General features: G+C 47.1%; 1 protein-coding gene across 1 annotated transcript in view; it reads left to right on the top strand.

Annotated features, from left to right (window-relative positions):
* Positions 1-18,676, top strand: part of dnah6 (dynein, axonemal, heavy chain 6) — a 129,304-nt gene that overhangs the window by 91,470 nt on the left and 19,158 nt on the right. Inside the window, exons 56-70 of the mRNA XM_029766640.1 lie at positions 172-330; positions 480-603; positions 2,896-3,092; positions 5,161-5,364; positions 8,094-8,219; positions 8,404-8,568; positions 9,987-10,054; positions 10,173-10,353; positions 10,556-10,735; positions 11,614-11,753; positions 11,849-11,942; positions 13,239-13,374; positions 15,354-15,541; positions 16,280-16,470; positions 17,255-17,415. Of these exons, the coding sequence (XP_029622500.1) occupies positions 172-330; positions 480-603; positions 2,896-3,092; positions 5,161-5,364; positions 8,094-8,219; positions 8,404-8,568; positions 9,987-10,054; positions 10,173-10,353; positions 10,556-10,735; positions 11,614-11,753; positions 11,849-11,942; positions 13,239-13,374; positions 15,354-15,541; positions 16,280-16,470; positions 17,255-17,415 (2,314 nt within the window). The remainder of the gene's footprint in view (positions 1-171; positions 331-479; positions 604-2,895; positions 3,093-5,160; positions 5,365-8,093; positions 8,220-8,403; positions 8,569-9,986; positions 10,055-10,172; positions 10,354-10,555; positions 10,736-11,613; positions 11,754-11,848; positions 11,943-13,238; positions 13,375-15,353; positions 15,542-16,279; positions 16,471-17,254; positions 17,416-18,676) is intronic.

Below are 18,676 nucleotides of genomic sequence, written 5' to 3'. Positions count from 1 at the left end.
CATTATTTGTTTGTATTTCTTTCACTGCATTTGCAGAACCCCCTTCACTCTGGTCAAAAGTAGTGCACTATATTGGGAATAGGGCTCTGGTCAACAGTAGTGCACTGTATAGGGTGTCGTTTGGGACACAAACTAAATAATGATGATTTTAATTGTTGTTGGTTTTTTTAGCTTCAGAAGTACGTGAACAACCCGGACTTTGTCCCTGAGAAGGTGGAAAAGGTGTCCAAGGCCTGCAAGTCTATGTGTATGTGGGTCCGGGCCATGGACCTCTACTCCAGAGTCCTCAAGGAGGTCGGACCCAAGAAAGAAAGACTGGCCGCTGCACAGGTCAGTAGCACACACACACACACATGCATGCCATCCGCCCACTGGTTCCGATTGGAAGAGAAAATGTCAACAGGAAGTGCTGTGTCAGATCTTCTTTACAAAGTACAGTATTAGGTATTTGTTTTTATATCCCACCCTTCTGGCTGCAGATGGAGCTGAACGCTACCATGGCAACCCTGAAGGAGAAGCAGGCCCAGCTACAGGAAGTACAGAACAAGATTAAGATCCTCCAGAACCAGTTTGACAAGAGCATCGCAGAGAAGGAGGGTCTGGGTAAGAGTTATAGAGGAGGGTCTGGGTAAGAGTTATAGAGGAGGGCCTGGGTAAGAGTGAGATAGGAGGGCCTGGGTAAGAGTTATAGAGGAGGGTCTGGGTAAGAGTTAGAGAGAAGGGTCTGGGTAAGAGTTATAGAGGAGGGCCTGGGTAAGAGTTATAGAAGAGGTCCTGGGTAAGAGTTATAGAAGAGGGCCTGGGTTAGAGTTATAGAGGAGGGCCTGGGTAAGAGTTATAGAGGAGGGCCTGGGTAAGAGTTATAGAGGAGGGCCTGGGTAAGAGTTATAGAGGAGGGCCTGGGTAAGAGTTAGAGAGGAGGGCCTGGGTAAGAGTTATAGAGGAGGGTCTGGGTAAGAGTTAGATAGGAGGGCCTGGGTAAGAGTTAGACAGGAGGGTCTGGGTAAGAGTTAGACAGGAGGGTCTGGGTAAGAGTTAGACAGGAGGGTCTGGGTAAGAGTTAGACAGGAGGGTCTGGGTAAGAGTTATAGAACAGGGCCTGGGTAAGAGTTAGAGAGGAGGGCCTGAGTAAGAGTTAGAGAGGAGGGCCTGGGTAAGAGTTAGATAGGAGGGCCTGGGTAAGAGTTATAGAGGAGGGTCTGGGTAAGAGTTAGATAGGAGGGCCTGGGTAAGAGTTAGACAGGAGGGTCTGGGTAAGAGTTAGACAGGAGGGTCTGGGTAAGAGTTAGACAGGAGGGTCTGGGTAAGAGTATGACAGGATGGTCTGGGTAAGAGTTATAGAAGAGGGCCTGGGTAAGAGTTAGAGAGGAGGGCCTGGGTAAGAGTTATAGAGGAGGGTCTGGGTAAGAGTTAGAGAGGAGGGCCTGGGTAAGAGTTAGAGAGGAGGGCCTGGGTAAGAGTTATAGAGGAGGGCCTGGGTAAGAGTTATAGAAGAGGGCCTGGGTAAGAGTTATAGAAGAGGGCCTGGGTAAGAGTTAGAGAGGAGGGCCTGGGTAAGAGTTATAGAAGAGGGCCTGGGTAAGAGTTATAGAAGAGGGCCTGGGTAAGAGTTAGAGAGGAGGGCCTGGGTGAGAGTTAGACAGGAGGGTCTGGGTAAGAGTTAGAGAAGAGGGCCTGGGTAAGAGTTAGAGAGGAGGGCCTGGGTAAGAGTTAGAGAGGAGGGTCTGGGTAAGAGTTATAGAGGAGGGTCTGGGTAAGAGTTATAGAGGAGGGCCTGGGTAAGAGTTAGAGAGGAGGGCCTGGGTAAGAGTTATAGAAGAGGTCCTGGGTAAGAGTTATAGAAGAGGGCCTGGGTTAGAGTTAGAGAGGAGGGCCTGGGTAAGAGTTAGAGAGGAGGGCCTGGGTAAGCGTTAGAGAGGAGGGCCTGGGTAAGCGTTAGAGAGGAGGGCCTGGGTAAGCGTTAGAGAGGAGGGCCTGGGTAAGCGTTAGACAGGAGGGTCTGGGTGAGAGTTAGACAGGAGGGTCTGGGTGAGAGTTAGGAGGGTCTGGCTAAGAGTTAGACAGGAGGGTCTGGGTAAGAGTTAGACAGGAGGGTCTGGGTGAGAGTTAGACAGGAGGGTCTGGGTGAGAGTTAGACAGGAGGGTCTAGGTAAGAGTTAGAGAGGAGGGTCTGGGTTAGAGTTCTAGAGGAGAGTCTGGGTAAGAGTTAGAGAGGAGGGTCTGGGTGAGAGTTAGACAGGAGGGTCTAGGTAAGAGTTAGAGAGGAGGGTCTGGATAAGAGTTAGAGAGGAGGGTCTGGGTTAGAGTTCTAGAGGAGAGTCTGGGTAAGAGTTAGAGAGGAGGGTCTGGGTAAGAGTTAGAGAGGAGGGTCTGGGTAAGAGTTAGAGAGGAGGGTCTGGGTAAGAGTTAGAGAGGAGGGTCTGGGTAAGAGTTAGAGAAGAGGGCCTGGGTAAGAGTTAGAGAGGAGGGTCTGGGTAAGAGTTCTAGAGGAGGGTCTGGGTAAGAGTTAGAGAGGAGGGTCTGGGTAAGAGTTAGAGAGGAGGGTCTGGATAAGAGTTCTAGAGGAGGGTCTGGGTAAGAGTTAGAGAGGAGGGTCTGGGTAAGAGTTAGAGAGGAGGGCCTGGGTAAGAGTTAGAGAGGAGGGTCTGGATAAGAGTTCTAGAGGAGGTTCTGGGTAAGAGTTAGAGAGGAGGTTCTGGTTAAGACTGAGTTTTTCAGATCTTGGCACATGATTTCCATTAAAGTTCCCACAATGTTTTCAAAGACAAACCCAAGTTCCAGGAACATGTCAGGACTTATCTACTGTAATCTCTTCTGTGTGCTGTCTGCTACATGTACTCTCTCTGCCTCCCATCCTCTCCCTCCCCTTACCGTCTCCCCCCCTTTCACCCCCAGCTAAGACCATGGCTCTGACCGAGGCGAGGCTGGGCCGTGCAGGGAAGCTGACAGCAGCTCTGGGGGATGAGCAGGTTCGCTGGCAGGAGAGCATCGAACTGTTTGAACAGGAGATCCATAACGTGGTGGGAAACGTCTTCATCGCTGCAGCCTGCGTGGCATACTACGGAGCCTTCACAATGCACTACAGACAACTGGTACATCCTTTATATACAACCCGCTAATTCTCACTATAACCTACCACAGTATGTTGCATTATAACCATTCTAAACTACATAGCCTTCCCCTTGCGCTGGAGACACCTGGTATGTATGGCCTCTATAGAGATGTTACTTTATACACATTTCTTACTATCTGTTATATACTTGTACTCTACTTTTGCGTCCTGCGTCTAAAAATTGCCGGATGTTCTCCGTACTCTAGTGGAACCAAACCCAGTGAAGTCTGCCTTTTACAGACAATATCTGTGTGCCCACCTGTCTCCCTCGGGCCAGACGGAGAGCCAGACCTTGTGTCAGACTCCCTGCCCATACTGGCACTCTGGCCTAATGGCCCTCACTCACCTCAACCCACTGGGTCTGTCTGGCTGTCTGTCAATACTACCACTGTCTATGTGCTGTCTGTCAATACTACCACTGTCTATGTGCTGTCTGTCAATACTACCACTGTCTATGTGCTGTCTGTCAATACTACCACTGTCTATGTGCTGTCTGTCAATACTACCACTGTCTATGTGCTCTCTGTCAATGCTTCCACTGTCTCTGTGCTGTCTGTCAATACTACCACTGTCTATGTGCTGTCTGTCAATACTACCACTGTCTATGTGCTCTCTGTCAATACTACCACTGTCTATGTGCTCTCTGTCAATGCTTCCACTGTCTCTGTGCTGCCTGTCAATACTACCACTGTCTGTCAATACTACCGCTGTCTCTGTACTGTCTGTCAATACTACCACTGTCTCTGTACTATCTGTCAATACTACCACTGTCTCTGTACTGTCTGTCAATACTACCACTGTCTGTCAATACTACCACTGTCTCTGTACTGTCTGTCAATACTACCACTGTCTCTGTACTGTCTGTCAATACTACCACTGTCTGTCAATACTACCACTGTCTCTGTACTGTCTGTCAATACTACCACTGTCTCTGTACTGTCTGTCAATACTACCACTGTCTCTGTACTGTCTGTCAATACTACCACTGTCTCTGTGCTGTCTGTCAATACTACCACTGTCTGTCAATACTACCACTGTCTCTGTACTGTCTGTCAATACTTCCACTGTCTCTGTACTGTCTGTCAATACTACCGCTGTCTCTGTACTGTCTGTCAATACTACCACTGTCTGTCAATACTACCACTGTCTCTGTGCTGTCTGTCAATACTTCCACTGTCTCTGTACTGTCTGTCAATACTACCGCTGTCTCTGTGCTGTCTGTCAATACTACCACTGTCTGTCAATACTACCACTGTCTCTGTACTGTCTGTCAATATACTACCACTGTCTGTCAATACTACCACTGTCTCTGTACTGTCTGTCAATACTACCACTGTCTCTGTACTGTCTGTCAATACTACCACTGTCTGTCAATACTACCACTGTCTCTGTACTGTCTGTCAATACTTCCACTGTCTCTGTACTGTCTGTCAATACTACCGCTGTCTCTGTACTGTCTGTCAATACTACCACTGTCTCTGTACTCTCTGTCAATACTACCACTGTCTGTCAATACTACCACTGTCTATGTGCTGTCTGTCAATACTACCACTGTCTGTCAATACTACCACTGTCTATGTGCTGTCTGTCAATACTACCACTGTCTGTCAATACTACCACTGTCTATGTACTGTCTGTCAATACTACCACTGTCTGTCAATACTACCACTGTCTATGTGCTGTCTGTCAATACTACCACTGTCTGTCAATACTACCACTGTCTATGTGCTGTCTGTCAATACTACCACTGTCTGTCAATACTACCACTGTCTCTGTACTGTCTGTCAATATACTACCACTGTCTCTGTACTGTCTGTCAATATACTACCACTGTCTCTGTACTGTCTGTCAATACTACCACTGTCTCTGTACTGTCTGTCAATACTACCACTGTCTCTGTACTGTCTGTCAATATACTGCCACCATCTCTGTTATGGCAGATGGTTATGCAGTCAGATGACTTGGGAATGTTCATTCATCCTGAATATACACGGCTCTGATTGTTGATAAGCGTGTGTGTGTGTATGGCTGTGTGTGTGTCTGTGTAGCTGATAGACCAGTGGATTGTGCGATGCCAGGAGTTGGGCATCCCCATCAGTGCCAGCTTCAGCCTCATCAACATCCTGGGCGACCCCTATGAGATCCGCCTGTGGAACGCCGAGGGGTTGCCCCGCGATACCGTTTCCACTGAGAATGGAATCCTGGTTACCCGTGGACGCCGCTGGCCACTCATGATCGACCCTCAGGATCAGGTGACCCAGCCGACAGCAAATCAGTGCTTTTTGTCTTAAATCATTCAACCAATCAATCAATTAGAAGTATTTGTATTACCACACTTTTCATCTCTTCTGGATTCAATCGTATGTACAGTTGAAGTCGGAAGTTTACATACACTTAGGTTGGAGTCATTAAAACTTGTTTTTCAACCACTCCACAAATTTCTTGTTAACAGACTATTTTTGGCAAGTCGGTTAGGACATCTACTTTGTGGATGACACAAGTAATTGTTCCAACAATTGTTTACAGACAGATTATTTCACTTATAATTCACTGTATCACAATTCCAGTGGGTCAGAAGTTTACATACATTAAGTTGACTGTGCCTTTAAACAGCTTGGAAAATTCCAGAAAATTATGTCATGGCTTTAGAAGCTTCTGATAGGCTAATTGACATCATTTGAGCAAAGAGGCACTGAGTTTGAAGGTAGGCCTTGAAATTCATCCACAGGTACACCTCCAATTGACTCAAATGATGTCAATTAGCCTATCAGAAGCTTCTAAAGCCATGACATCATTTTCTGGAATTTTCCAAGCTGTTTAAAGGCACAGTCAACTTAATGTATGTAAACTTCTGACCCACTGGAATTGTGATACAGTGAATTATAAGTGAAATAATCTGTCTGTAAACAATTGTTGGAACAATTACTTGTGTCATCCACAAAGTAGATGTCCTAACCGACTTGCCAAAAATAGTCTGTTAACAAGAAATTTGTGGAGTGGTTGAAAAACGAGTTTTAATGACTCCAACCTAAGTGTATGTAAACTTCCCACTTCAACTGTATATTTGATTGAGATTCTATAACACATTGTTTAATCACAGGTACCTTTTATATGCGATGGTGTTGCAAATATTTACTCATTTTATACGGTGTAATAGGCTACTTGTCAAGTTTTATTTCTAGTTGTAATTTTCTATATTCTTGTATTGGCTTTGATGACCAAAGTTATTTTTCTGTGGCTACATCTGCTAAAATAACAGTTGTGTTGTGGCTCAAACCCTGACTCCCATTCCCAGCCCCCAGCCTGGAACAAACCCTGACTCCCATTCCCAGCCCCCAGCCTGGAACAAACCCTGACTCCCATTCCCAGCCCCCAGCCTGGAACAAACCCTGACTCCCATTCCCAGCCCCCAGCCTGGAACAAACCCTGACTCACATTCCCAGCCCCAGCCTGGAACAAACCCTGACTCCCATTCCCAGCCCCCAGCCTGGAACAAACCCTGACTCCCATTCCCAGCCCCCAGCCTGGAACAAACCCTGACTCCCATTCCCAGCCCCCAGCCTGGAACAAACCCTGACTCACATTCCCAGCCCCCAGCCTGGAACAAACCCTGACTCCCATTCCCAGCCCCCAGCCTGGAACAAACCCTGACTCCCATTCCCAGCCCCCAGCCTGGAACAAACCCTGACTCCCATTCCCAGCCCCCAGCCTGGAACAAACCCTGACTCCCATTCCCAGCCCCCAGCCTGGAACAAACCCTGACTCACATTCCCAGACCCCAGCCTGGAACAAACCCTGACTCCCATTCCCAGACCCCAGCCTGGAACAAACCCTGACTCTCATGGAACAAACCCTGACTCCCATTCCCAGACCCCAGCCTGGAACAAACCCTGACTCCATTCCCAGACCCCAGCCTGGAACAAACCCTGACTCCCATTCCCAGACCCCAGCCTGGAACAAACCCTGACTCCCATTCCCAGACCCCAGCCTGGAACAAACCCTGACTCCATTCCCAGACCCCAGCCTGGAACAAGGCAACAACAGGAGACAACAGCCCTGACATTCTAACACTATTCCCTTATTACCACGGAGACAACAGCTCTGAGACACTAAGACTATTCCCACTCTCTCTGTGTTGTAATCACACACACACACACACACACACACACACACACACACACACACACACTCCATGCGCTTGGCCACTCTGTAGTTTGACTCTTAGCTCCAGTCCCCTGACACCTCTTATGTTGCTCCCTGTCATCTTTTGTTTCTTTCTCCTTCTCTCTTTCTTTGGGCCGCTGCCCCAGGGAGCGGCCTGTTGACTGGTTTCTGTCTGCCATGCACAGGCCGTGATGGAGATGGGGAGAGGCAGGGAGTTAAGCAGGCAGGGAGGCTTGCTGACAGCCTAGCATGGGGACACTTCATTGTTCGGCTGGCGCAGACCATCTCAAACGCACACAAATAGACTCACACACACATGGCTTGTCTGTCGACTGACTCAAATGTAGTGCATTTCTGTTTGTCAGTTTTCATTCATGTCGACGAGAATGATTCTGACCTGTCGGGTTCATGAATCACCAGGGGTGTCAAACTCATTCCATGAAGGGCCTGGTGTCTGCAGGTTATAGTTTTTTCATTTAATTTAGACCTAAACGACCAGGTGTGTGGAGTTCCTTACTAATTAGTGACCTTAATTCATCAATCAAGTACAAGAGATGAGCGAAAACCTGCAGACACTCGGTCCTTCGTGGAATGAGTTTGACACCTGTGTCATGGGCAATATAGTGACTTTCTGGTATGAGAGGAATTTTCATGACCCCTCAATGGTGGTCACATGTATACTTTAAAGGGACAATATGGAAGTTCTGTCCCTTGTGGCATTGAGATGGTTTAGCTACACAATCACAACCTACCTGAAACAAAACAAATAATCCCTCATTTAAAATGCTTTATACAACTGTGTCTGGTCCGTCTCCAGGCCAACCGTTGGATCCGTTCCAAGGAGACCAAGAACGGTCTGAAGGTGATCAAGCTGACCGACTCTGGTTTCCTGCGAACCCTGGAGAACGCCATCCGCATGGGCATGCCCGTACTGCTGGAGGAGGTCAGTACTATGGCAGCCATTGTGGGTCAAGATTCACCATGGAGATTAGTCTTGGGGGACAGTTCTAACCTCCATTTTGGGTCTAGAGTTAGCAAAGAGACCTGAGTGAGTTGACTTGGAATAGGAAGAATGGTAAAACTGACCAGCGGGACGTCCGTTTTGTGTCCTGGTTGTGTGTGAGTAGCTGAAGGAGACTGTGGACCCGGCTCTGGAGCCCATCCTGCTGAAGCAGACATTTGTGGCAGGCGGCCGCACCCTCATCCGCCTCGGAGACTCCGACATTGACTACAACAAGAAATTCAGGTTCTACATGACCACCAAGATGGCCAACCCCCACTACCTGCCTGAGGTGGGTCAAACAACCTGAAATTAGCACCAGCCTTCAGCCAAACACTGGTAAAAAGCCTGACTGGCTAGTGATTTATTCTACCCAGTAGTTTTGGAATGCAGTCCATTTCAGTCTGTATTAATATGGCCTGGGTTGTGTTTGCGTTGCATCAATACCAGATGGATCATGTTTGCTTTGCATCAATACCAGATGCCTTTAATGGAATTTCAATGTCCATGTAGTTTATCCACAGTCTAAATGAACAGCTCTACAATCAAAGGCCCCGTCATTTAACCCCAGAGCAATTTACTCAGAATAATTGGTATTTCCTTTCTAGTTTGTCAAAACCAATGCCGACCAATTGAAAGGAATACATACATGTTTAGACTAACTGTAGGTTAGTAAAGCGTCTGGTTTCTCACCTGTTTCTCACCCACACAAAAAAACATAATATAACCACATTAGACGCTCACACACACACACCCTGCCCTCTCTCTCTCCATGCCAAACGTTGGCACTAGGAACACTGTAAGCAGTTGGCTCACACAGGGCGCTGTCAGCCTGGCACAGGCCATGATGATGGGTGGTTGCTGTGAAGAGCCTTGCCCACCTGCCAGACAGCCATGCCCCTTAGTTCACCCAGCCTACGGGTGCAGCGCCTGCTGTCATTTGAAGGCCCTATCAGCCTGCTCCAGCCCTCTTCAGCCCCACAACACAGGGCCGGTGCTAGTCTCAGCCCTATTCCCCGGGCCCAGCAAAGCACAATCAGTCAGTCAGCCAACTCCCTTTAAACACACAGCTGGACACAGCTGTCACAGATAGATAGTCTAACACACAGCTTACAGTCTGGACACAGCTGTCACAGATAGATAGTCTAACACACAGCTTACAGTCTGGACACAGCTGTCACAGATAGATAGTCTAACACACAGCTTACAGTCTGGACACAGCTGTCACAGATAGATAGTCTAACACACAGCTTACAGTCTGGACACAGCTGTCACAGATAGATAGTCTAACACACAGCTTACAGTCTGGACACAGCTGTCACAGATAGATAGTCTAACACACAGCTTACAGTCTGGACACAGCTGTCACAGATAGATAGTCTAACACACAGCTTACAGTCTGGACACAGCTGTTACAGATAGATAGTCTAACACACAGCTTACAGTCTGGACACAGCTGTCACAGATAGATAGTCTAACACACAGCTTACAGTCTGGACACAGCTGTCACAGATAGATAGTCTAACACACAGCTTACAGTCTGGACACAGCTGTCACAGATAGAGTCTAACATACAGAGACAGCTGCCAGGATTCATTAATAATTGGAGTGGACGTTTGTTGAAGCTCATACTGGTTAGTGTGTTATGATTAGTAGTTGGTCTGATTTGATTGGTTGTTGATGTGTGGAGTTCACCCACCTGTTTTCTAGGTGTGTATCAAAGTGACCATCATCAACTTCACTGTGACCAAGTCTGGTCTGGAGGACCAGCTTCTCAGGTAGACAACACAACTATTGTCCCCTCTGACTCTCGCTCTCCTCATTAAAGGGGTTCAGACTGTGTGTGTGGTATGACCGAGTGGTTGACTTGCGTTCCTTCTCTCTCTCCCCTCACAGTGACGTGGTTCGTCTGGAGCGTCCTGACCTGGAGGAACAGAGGAACCAGCTGATTGTGAGGATCAACGCCGACCGCAACCAGCTGAAGGCCATTGAGGACCGCATCCTCAAACTGCTCTTCAACTCCAAGGGAAACATCCTGGACAATGAGGAGCTGGTGCAGACCCTGCAGGAGTCAAAGGTCAGGGGTCATTGTGGGGTCATGGGGGTAGACAGTAGGATTGTCGAACTCTCAGGTGTGGTCGACTTTCTAACCATCTTTCTGTAGGCCTAGTTTGTGTTCTTCCTGTCCCTCAAATGTCTTTGTGTCGGTTTCCCTTTCTTTCTGCCTTCCTCTCTCGCTCTCTCTCTCTCTCTCTCTCTCTCTCGCTCCCTCTCTCCAGGTGACGTCAGAGGCCATTAAGCATCGTTTGGAGGAGGCGGAGGCGACAGAGCTGATGATCAACGCGGCCAGGGAGCGCTACCGGCCCGTGGCCACACGAGGCTCCGTCATGTACTTTGTCATCGCCAGCCTCTCTGAGATAGACCCCATGTACCAGTTCTCCCTCAAGTACTTCAAACAGGTGACCTTCCTGTCACTGTGGTCGAGAATGATTGGTTCTCTGACCTTCATAAATCAGCAATGTTGTTTTTCCCTTTGTGTCATAGTGTATCAGCAACATTCACAGTGGGGCTTTTTCCCTCTGGAGTTGACTTTCTCATCTTCACGTCTCCCCAATCACCCCCTCCCTCTCTCTCTCTCTCCCCTGATCATCTCTTCCCCATCTCCTCCCCACCTTCCTCCCTCCCTCCCCCTCCCTCCCTCTCTCTCTCTCTCTCTCCCCTGATCATCTCTTCCCCATCTCCTCCCCACCTTCCTCCCTCCCCCTCCCTCCCTCTCTCTCTCCCCTGATCATCTCTTCCCCATCTCCTCCCCACCTTCCTCCCTCCCTCTCCCTCCCTCCCTCTCTCTCTCCCCTGATCATCTCTTCCCCATCTCCTCCCCACCTTCCTCCCTCCCTCCCCCTCCCTCCCTCTCTCTCTCCCCTGATCATCTCTTCCCCATCTCCTCCCCACCTTCCTCCCTCCCTCTCCTCCCTCTCCCTCTCTCTCCCCTGATCATCTCCTCCCCACCTTCCTCCCTCTTCCTCCCTCTCTCTCTCTCTCTCCCCTGATCACCTCTTCCCCATCTCCTCCCCACCTTCCTCCCTCCCTCTCCCTCCCTCTCTCTCTCTCTCTCCCCCCTGATCACCTCTTCCCCATCTCCTCCCCACCTTCCTCCCTCCCTCCCTCTCCTCCCTCTCTCTCTCTCTCCCCTGATCACCTCTTCCCCATCTCCTCCCCACCTTCCTCCCTCCCTCTCCTCCCTCTCTCTCTCTCTCTCTCCCCTGATCACCTCTTCCCCATCCACTCCCCACCTTCCTCCCTCTCCCCTGCTCTCCCTGATTCCCCTCCCCTGTAGCTCTTTAACTCCACCATAGAGATATCAGAGAAGAGCAGTGTTCTGGAGGAGCGACTGCAGATCCTCCTGGACCAGACCCTGCTCACCAGCTACACCAACGTATCCCGTGGCCTGTTTGAGCAGCACAAGACCATCTACAGGTAAAGGGGGTTTGACCTTTTCTTTAAGCTGCATTCTGGGTATCAAATGGGCTATACAAATATATTCATGATGATTCATATTTTTTTTATTACAGCTTCATGCTTTGTGTGGACATCATGCGCCAGCATGGCGAGGTCTCTGACGCAGAGTGGCAGCACTTCCTGCGAGGAGCGCCCCCCCTTGACAAGGTAGTCAGGTTGATTGACGGGCCCATCAGCCAATCAAATGGGACTATTGTCCACTGTCAGCCAATTAAATGCAACTAGTGTCCACTCTAAACCAGTCAAAAAGGATAGATATGTGAGCTCTTAGCAAATCACAGGAAGAATTTCAAGCCCTTTACCAATCATAGAGTTTATATTTCAGCCCCTTATTTAATCATATTACTGTTCACACCCAAACCAGAAAGAGGGCTCAGGTTTGTTGTAATATGCAGCACAACATAAATGTTGATAAACTGTAAATTGTCACTGGTCTATGGCAGGGCTGTCTGGGATCTCTCCCTAATATGAAGATATGTCTTGAGCCAGACAATGATTCCCACTTCTTCTATCCCTCAGCAGTCTTTACTCAGTCCATTAGGAATGCATCATTTTAAATCTCCTAATTAAGAGTGTCTGTATACCAGAGGGCTTGTCAGCCTCTTTCTCGCTTTGCAAGAGAGAGAAACAGACGGGGAGAGTCCCCTCTAACCCGTGACTGTGTGTAGAATACTGATCTCCCCATGTGTCTGTGTGTAATCAATGACCTACCTGTCTCCAGAGAGACAGATCTAGGATCAGCTAACCCTCCCCAATTCTAACTCTAACCATAAGGTGTACCACACACTAAACTAGCCTGAGAACAGTGTGTTGGGACACGGTCTTCGTAATCTTTCTCTAGAGCAGGGTTTCTAGAAGAGTTCTGATAAGAGTGGATTGCTGAATGTATTATTCAATGACTCTATATCTAATGGGCGGTTTAGTCTGTCTCTATATGTCGTTATTTAAGCAGGGGAAAGATGGCCGCTTTGTCTGAAACTGGGACCCTAAACCACTGGGGGACGATTCTCATTAAAAATATGTCCTGCTCCTCCTCCGTCCTCCCCTGCTTATCTTCTTTTCACCCCCCCACCTCATCTTCTCTCCATCCATCACCTCGGTTCTCCACGTAATACCCAATGTCCCCTTGTCCTCCCCTCCTCTTCTGTCTCCTCTCCACACCCCCCCTCTATCTATCATTCTCTTCTGTCTCCTCTCCACACCCCCTCTCTATCTATCCATTCGCTTCTCTGTCCACTCTACTTCTCTTATCTTTTATACCCTCTCCCTTCCTCCTCCTCCTCTCCCTTCCTCCATCCCTCTCCCCTCTCTCTACATTCCTCCCTCGTGTTCTGCATCCCTCTATCCATCTCCAACACTCTATCAATTTTTCCTTTGCCGCACCACTCCTTCTCTCTTCCTCCCACCCCCTGGCTCTCTCTCCCCCTCCCTCTCCCCCATCAGGATCATCCAGAGAGGCCTGACGTGCCATGGCTAGCAGAGTTTACCTGGCAGACATGCTGTGAGCTGGAGGATACTCTGCCCTGCTTCAACGGCATCAAGAGAGAGATCACCGCCACACCCATCACTATAAAACTAGGTAGAGTAGTAACACAGCTAAAATAACCTAGACACCCATCTCTATAAAACTAGGTAGTGTAGTAACACAGCTAAAATAACATAGAGACCCATCACAATAAAACTAGGTAGTGTAGTAACACAGCTAAAATAACCTAGACACCCATCTCTATAAAACAAGGTAGAGTAGTAACACAGTTAAAATAACCTAGACACCCATCTCTATAAAACTAGGTAGAGTAGTAACACAGCTAAAATAACATAGAGACCCATCACAATAAAACTAGGTAGTGTAGTAACACAGCTAAAATAACCTAGGCACCCATCTCTATAAAACTAGGTAGAGTAGTAACACAGCTAAAATAACCTAGACACCCATCACTATAAAACTAGGTAGAGTAGTAACACAGCTAAAATAACGTAGACACCCATCTCTATAAAACTAGGTAGAGTAGTAACACAGCTAAAATAACGTAGACACCCATCTCTATAACACTATGTAGAGTAGTAACACAGCTAAAATAACCTAGACACCCATCTCTATAACACTAGGTAGAGTAGTAACACAGCTAAAATAACCTAGACACCCATCACTATAAAACTAGGTAGAGTAGTAACACAGCTAAAATAACGTAGACACCCATCTCTATAAAACTAGGTAGAGTAGTAACACAGCTAAAATAACGTAGACACCCATCTCTATAACACTATGTAGAGTAGTAACACAGCTAAAATAACCTAGACACCCATCTCTATAACACTAGGTAGAGTAGTAACACAGCTAAAATAACCTAGGCACCCATCTCTATAAAACTAGGTAGAGTAGTAACACAGCTAAAATAACCTAGACACCCATCACTATAAAACTAGGTAGAGTAGTAACACAGCTAAAATAACGTAGACACCCATCTCTATAAAACTAGGTAGAGTAGTAACACAGCTAAAATAACGTAGACACCCATCTCTATAACACTATGTAGAGTAGTAACACAGCTAAAATAACCTAGACACCCATCTCTATAACACTAGGTAGAGTAGTAACACAGCTAAAATAACCTAGACACCCATCACTATGAAACTAGGTAGAGTAGTAACACAGCTAAAATAACGTAGACACCCATCTCTATAAAACTATGTAGAGTAGTAACACAGCTAAAATAACCTAGACACCCATCTCTATAAAACTAGATAGAGTAGTAACACAGCTAAAATAACCTAGAGACCCATCTCTATAAAACTAGGTAGAGTAGTAACACAGCTAAAATAACATAGAGACCCATCTCTATAACACTAGGTAGAGTAGTAACACAGCTAAAATAACCTAGAGACCCATCTCTATAAAACTAGGTAGAGTAGTAACACAGCTAAAATAACATAGAGACCCATCTCTATAAAACTAGATAGTGTAGTAACACAGCTAAAATAACCCAGGGGCCCATCTCTATAAAACTAGGTAGAGTAATAACACAGCTAAAATAATGTAGACACCCATCACAATAAAACTAGATAGTGTAGTAACACAGCTAAAATAACCCAGGGGCCCATCTCTATAAAACTAGGTAGAGTAATAACACAGCTAAAATAATGTAGACACCCATCACAATACAACTAGGTAGTGTAGTAACACAGCTAAAATAACCTAGACACCCATCTCTATAAAACTAGGTAGAGTAGTAACACAGTTAAAATAACCTAGACACCCATCTCTATAAAACTAGGTAGAGTAGTAACACAGCTAAAATAACCCAGAGATTACCACTCGGTAGAGTAGTAACACAGCTAAAGTAACCTAGATATTTCCACTAGGTAGAGTGGTAACACACAGCTAAAATAACCCAGAGATTTCCACTAGGTAGAGTAGTAACACAGCTAAAATAACCTAGAGATTACCACTACTTTATAATCTGCTAATGTTGTCAATGGAGCCCCTTTTACAATGTTTCTGAATTCACTCTCTGCCTAGCTACAGAAGTAGAAGAATATTGGAGTGTGTGTTCCCAGGTCGTCTGGAAGTGTGTATCAACCCAGAGAACTGGCAGGGCTACGTGTCTGACTCCCAGCTGCCTCCCTACTCAGAGGAGATGTCTGAAGAAGAGAAGGAGCAGGCAGACGGGGTCAGGGGTCACTGGGATCAGAGGCTGGGGGCCTTCCAGAAACTGGTGCTCATCAAGAGCTTCATGGAGGAGAAGGTAGTGGGGGTTGTGTGTGTGTGTGTGTGTGTGTGTGTGTGTGTGTGTGTGTGTGTGTGTGTGTCTGTGTCAGGCTGCTTGTGATGGTGAAAGGGCTGCCAGTTTTCTTGGCATCTCTCTCATTGTGTGTTGTATATCAATGGTCATATTTGATTGAAGTTGCCCTTCAGGCGATATCTGCAGTTATTTTCATCCACCCATTTTATTAAAGGTGTGTTCTTAAATTCAATCTAGAGTGCCAGAGTGTGCTCTGTGCGTTCGTAAATTCAGAGCATTGTCAGATTGTACGTTCATAAATTGAGCATTTTGCTCTCGGAGTGTTCAGAGCGCACACTGGACGCTCTGGCCAAGGAGTAGAGTTGATCCGAGAGTTCTGACCTAACAACTACAGTCAAGCACCCAAGCTAACTGGCTAACATTGGCTGGCTTACTAGCTACTTCCGGATACAAATGAGAGAACACCTCAATCTGACAATTTTTCTCTCCCTAGCAGAGCTGGTTAGGCTGTTTTCATGTTATCCAGAGCGTTGGTGACTAACTGCGCTGCTGGCAGCAATTTAATTATGCGTTTACTGACACCGGCCATATTCAAGGGGTGTTGAGCATGAGTATTCGTAAATTCTTTATTTTTCGTTATTTTGCGCTCACACACTCAGAGGAGAGTGCTCTGAAATCGGCGTAGGTAGCCAGAGTGAATTTACGAACGCTTCCTCTCCCTCCCTCCCTCCCTCCCTCTAGGTGGTGTTTGCGGTGACAGAGTTTGTGATCGTGAGCCTGGGGAAACAGTTTGTAGAGAACCCTCCTGTTGACCTGGCCACTCTCTACAGTGACATGTCTCCTTCCACCCCCCTGGTCTTCATCCTCAGTACCGGATCAGACCCCATGGGAGCCTTCCAACGCTTCGCCAAGGAGAGGGGATACCTGGACAGGTGAGGGGGTGGGACAGAGGGAGGATGGAGGAAAAGGGGGGAGGTGACGGGGTAGTTGGGTACCCCTGTCCCCCTCTCTGAGACTGTTCCCCTCTCTATGTCCGTCCCCTGTATCTCAGTATTAACAACTTGTCCTTCTTTCTCATCATGTGTCCTATAGGGTAGTCTATCCCATAGGGCGGCGCACAATTGGCCCAGCGTCGTCCGGGTTTGGCTGGTGTAGGCCGTCGTTGTAAATAAGAATTTGTTCTTAACTGACTTGCCTAGTGAAATAAAGGTTCAATGAAAAATAAATGAATAAAAATCTCTCTCTAGGTCAGGTCCTCTCTGTCTCTCAGTATTAACCCTCTGTCTCTCAGTATTAACCCTCTGTCTCTCAGTATTAACCCTCTGTCTCTCAGTATTAACCCTCTGTCTCTCAGTATTAACCCCCTGTCTCTCAGTATTAACCCCCTGTCTCTCAGTATTAACCCCCTGTCTCTCAGTATTAACCCTCTGTCTCTCAGTATTAACCCTCTGCCTCTCAGTATTAACCCTCTGTCTCTCAGTATTAACCCTCTGTCTCTCAGTATTAACCCTCTGTCTCTCAGTATTAACCCTCTGTCTCTCAGTATTAACCCTCTGCCTCTCAGTATTAACCCCCTGTCTCTCAGTATTAACCCCCTGTCTCTCAGTATTAACCCTCTGCCTCTCAGTATTAACCCCCTGTCTCTCAGTATTAAACCTCTGTCTCTCAGTATTAACCCTCTGTCTCTCAGTATTAACCCTCTGTGTCTCTCTCCAGGGTAAGGTCTATCTCTCTAGGTCAGGGTCAGGGTCCTATAGCAGAGAAGATGATTCTGGAAGCTCTGAAGAGTGGTAACTGGATCTTCCTCCAGAACTGTCACCTGGCTGTGTCCTGGATGTTAGCCATGGAGGAACTCATCAAGACCTTCACTGAGCCTGGTCAGACACCCTATTCACACACACACACACACACACACACCCTACAGACACACACACACACCCTACAGACACACACACACACACCCACACACACACACAACACACACACACCCACACTACACACACCCGACACACACACACACACACCCTAAACACACACACACACTACACACACCCTACACACACTACACACACACACACACCCTACACACACACACACCATTTATATTGACCATATTCCCTACACAGTATATGACATCCTACACCGTAGTTTTGGCACTGGAGCAGACCACTGTATTCCCACCTACTGTCTCTAGATGAAACATTATATAATTTGTCCAAATATGGTTTTCCAACAGTGTCAACAGAATATCACTGTTCACATATGGTGTTCCAACATCTTATGGATAGATACACTACAAAAGAATACCACTGTTCACATATCTAATGGATAGACACACTACAACATCAGTCAACCAGGGACGGGGTCAGAATACCACTGTTCACATATCTAATGGATAGACACACTACAACATCAGTCAACCAGGGACGGGGTCAGAATACCACTGTTCACATATCTAATGGATAGACACACTACAACATCAGTCAACCAGGGACGGGGTCAGAATACCACTGTTCACATATCTAATGGATAGACACACTACAACATCAGTCAACCAGGGACGGGGTCAGAATACCACTGTTCACATATCTAATGGATAGACACACTACAACATCAGTCAACCAGGGACGGGGTCAGAATACCACTGTTCACATATCTAATGGATAGACACACTACAACATCAGTCAACCAGGGACGGGGTCAGAATACCACTGTTCACATATCTAATGGACAGACACACTACAACATCAGTCAACCAGGGACGGAGTCAGAATACCACTGTTCACATATCTAATGGATAGACACACTACATCATCAGTCAACCAGGGACGGGGTCAGAATACCACTGTTCACATATCTAATGGATAGATACACTACAACATCAGTCAACCAGGGACGGGGTCAGAATACCACTGTTCACATATCTAATGGATAGATACACTACAACATCAGTCAACCAGGGACGGGGTCAGAATACCACTGTTCACATATCTAATGGACAGACACACTACAACATCAGTCAACCAGGGACGGAGTCAGAATACCACTGTTCACATATCTAATGGATAGACACACTACATCATCAGTCAACCAGGGACGGGGTCAGAATACCACTGTTCACATATCTAATGGATAGAT

Source organism: Salmo trutta, chromosome 11 (genome assembly GCF_901001165.1).
Source record: "Salmo trutta chromosome 11, fSalTru1.1, whole genome shotgun sequence".
NCBI classification, from domain to species: Eukaryota; Metazoa; Chordata; class Actinopteri; order Salmoniformes; family Salmonidae; genus Salmo; species Salmo trutta.
Note: the sequence above shows the minus strand (reverse complement) of the source record. Positions and strands in the feature narration are given on the sequence as shown.